Below are 2,447 nucleotides of genomic sequence, written 5' to 3' on the forward strand. Positions count from 1 at the left end.
GCTTATATATTTATATAAATATACAGACATGCATTAAATCAAATCGAAATAATTATGGAATATTATATTTTTTGGAAATTTAGCTTGATTTATTTACCTTTTAAGAGTTTCCAAAATATAACATATATTATATTATATTTGTGTATGTTAAACTAGTTTTTAACCCGTGCAAAATTGCACGGATATGTTGTTAAGAACATTGATATAATGATTAACATTTAAAAAATGTTAACCAAAATACATGAATATTTTATACTCTATTTATTTTATAATGATAATAGGTTAAAATACGTGCAAAAATTATAAGGGTTTGAAACTTACACATGTTTTAAATCCGTGAAAAAAATACATGAATTCAGTGTTAAAACATCGAAAACAATTGTCAAAATTTAAAAGGATTTCAACACAATCCAAGAAACATAAATATAAAATTAACTAAAACAGTCTAATATCATTCCGAATATTAGAAAATTTCATGGTAGACTACATTAATTTTAAACCCGTGCAAAATTGCACGGGTATTTTTTTAGGAACATTGATATAATGATTAGCATTAAAAAAAATTAATGTAATACTCCCTCCATTCAACTCCACTTTGCAAGTTTGCTTTTTATACGAGTATTAAGGAACGGATTAAAAAAAACTATTAAAAGTACATATAGAAAGAGAATGGAGAGGTTAAAAATATTTAAAAACTATAAAGGTGGGGTTTATGGTGGATTAATGTGGGGTTTAGATGACATTTTTATAAATATAAATTTTCAATAAGGATAGAATGGTCATTTTCTTAGATAAATAAGGAAACATGTAAAGTGGAGTTGAATGGACGAAAAATAAATACTTGCAAAGTGGAGTTGAATGGAGGGAGTATACGATTATATAGTGAATAGAATTACCGGATGGAACTTCCACCATTTTGGTGTAGATGCATTTTATGGTGAAAATAAATACTATTAAATTGAAAAAAAAAACTTTTAAAATTATCTACAACTTGTTTTATGTGCATTAACTATTAATCAATAGTTAATATTCAATTAAACGCTTAGCTTTTGTAAATAAATCGAGCTAATTAATTCTCACATGTTAGAACTTAAAACAGTTGTTGCATAACATGCATTATATATTGACAATTTCGTAATATAATTTAACTCACAAATGATTAAGAGAGTGCGCTTATTAGCGGACGAGATTAGGTGTTCGATTAAAGAGTCTGAGTAAGTACCCGCACCCCTACTCGAATCTCATGGATGGTGGATGACCTTATTGAATGGTATCAAGAGTCACTCTGGGTCTTTAGGGTACACTTCAACTTAAAACAAGAATGATAAAGCAAACTTGAAAGAAAGAACACTATCAAATAAATTCATATCCATATCATATATTAAATAATGGAAAACAAAGATTAAACCGTCAATAGATGCCTTTATTTTTACACAATAAGTAGCTTAATAAATGGACAATAACACATCTTCAATAAATATACCAGGAGTAATTTGATCAATTAGTGCCACCAAATAATTCTTTCATCCTCTTGACTTCTGCAGCATCTAATAAAGTGAGTTTCTCAACAAATTCACTTGGCAAATCATTTGCAAACAAAGCTTGGCTTGTAGTTTGGAAACCAGGGTTTGCACTGTTCAAACTAACAAATGCAAGAGCAGGTTTGTCACCTACATTCACTTGAAAATGCAACATACTTTGGGGAAATATCATAATGTCACCCTTGTTTAACTTTTTATAGTACGCGATACCATTTCCATCAATAAACCCGGCAATAATTGGACCATCAATTACCAAAATCAACTCCGAAACCCTGTGGGTGTGGATCGGGACGACTCCACCCACACCAATGTCAAGTCGGGCCATCGAAAGGCCCAATCCATTTAAAGCAGGGAATGTTATATCAAACGCACCTGCCACAGCGACTTTAAATATGCTGGTGGATGTATCTCCGGCCACAGCTAAGCCAGAGTATACAAAGTCGTCGACAGTTAAATTAGCCGGATTCTTACATGGATATCCAGCTGGCCCCACCGGGTATTTAAGATCTGCTACGCAGAAATCAACGACAGTGGCAGATGATAGGGTAAATAGGGCTAGGAGTGACAATAGAAACACATTTCTTGATATTTCCATATAGGTCGAAATTTGGATAAAAATATAATACTCCCTCCAATTTCCTATGTTGTTCTCCTTTCCCTTTACATCCAATTTCATTGTTATTCTCTCTTTCCTTTTTTGGACAAGTTTGTGTGGTTAAAAATCAACTACAAGTGGGGTCATGTGTAATGTGTGGACCAAATTGATTGTCTTAATTCTTGAGGAAAAAAGAAAAGGGAACAACATAGGAAATAGGAGGGAGTATATGTTTTTTGTATGCGAAAATTTCGATTATAGGAATTACTATATTGTGGGTGTTTGTGAGTAATTGTGTTTGGCTCTGGTTT

General features: G+C 31.7%; 1 protein-coding gene across 1 annotated transcript; it reads right to left on the reverse strand.

Moving 5' to 3' along the window:
• Window positions 1–1,389: 1,389 nt before the first annotated feature.
• Window positions 1,390–2,148, reverse strand: LOC141612665 (auxin-binding protein ABP19a-like). Its single transcript, XM_074431472.1, has one exon. It carries the CDS (start codon window positions 2,134–2,136, stop codon window positions 1,498–1,500), a length of 639 nt encoding a protein of 212 aa, XP_074287573.1. The 5' UTR covers window positions 2,137–2,148; the 3' UTR covers window positions 1,390–1,497.
• Window positions 2,149–2,447: the final 299 nt, after the last annotated feature.

This window comes from Silene latifolia, chromosome 11 (assembly GCF_048544455.1).
Source record: "Silene latifolia isolate original U9 population chromosome 11, ASM4854445v1, whole genome shotgun sequence".
Lineage (NCBI taxonomy): Eukaryota > Viridiplantae > Streptophyta > Magnoliopsida > Caryophyllales > Caryophyllaceae > Silene > Silene latifolia.

Bases quoted from the DNA above. Each gene is read 5' to 3' on its own strand.
- LOC141612665 (XM_074431472.1), bottom strand. From the start codon at position 2,136: ATGGAAATATCAAGAAATGTGTTTCTATTGTCACTCCTAGCCCTATTT.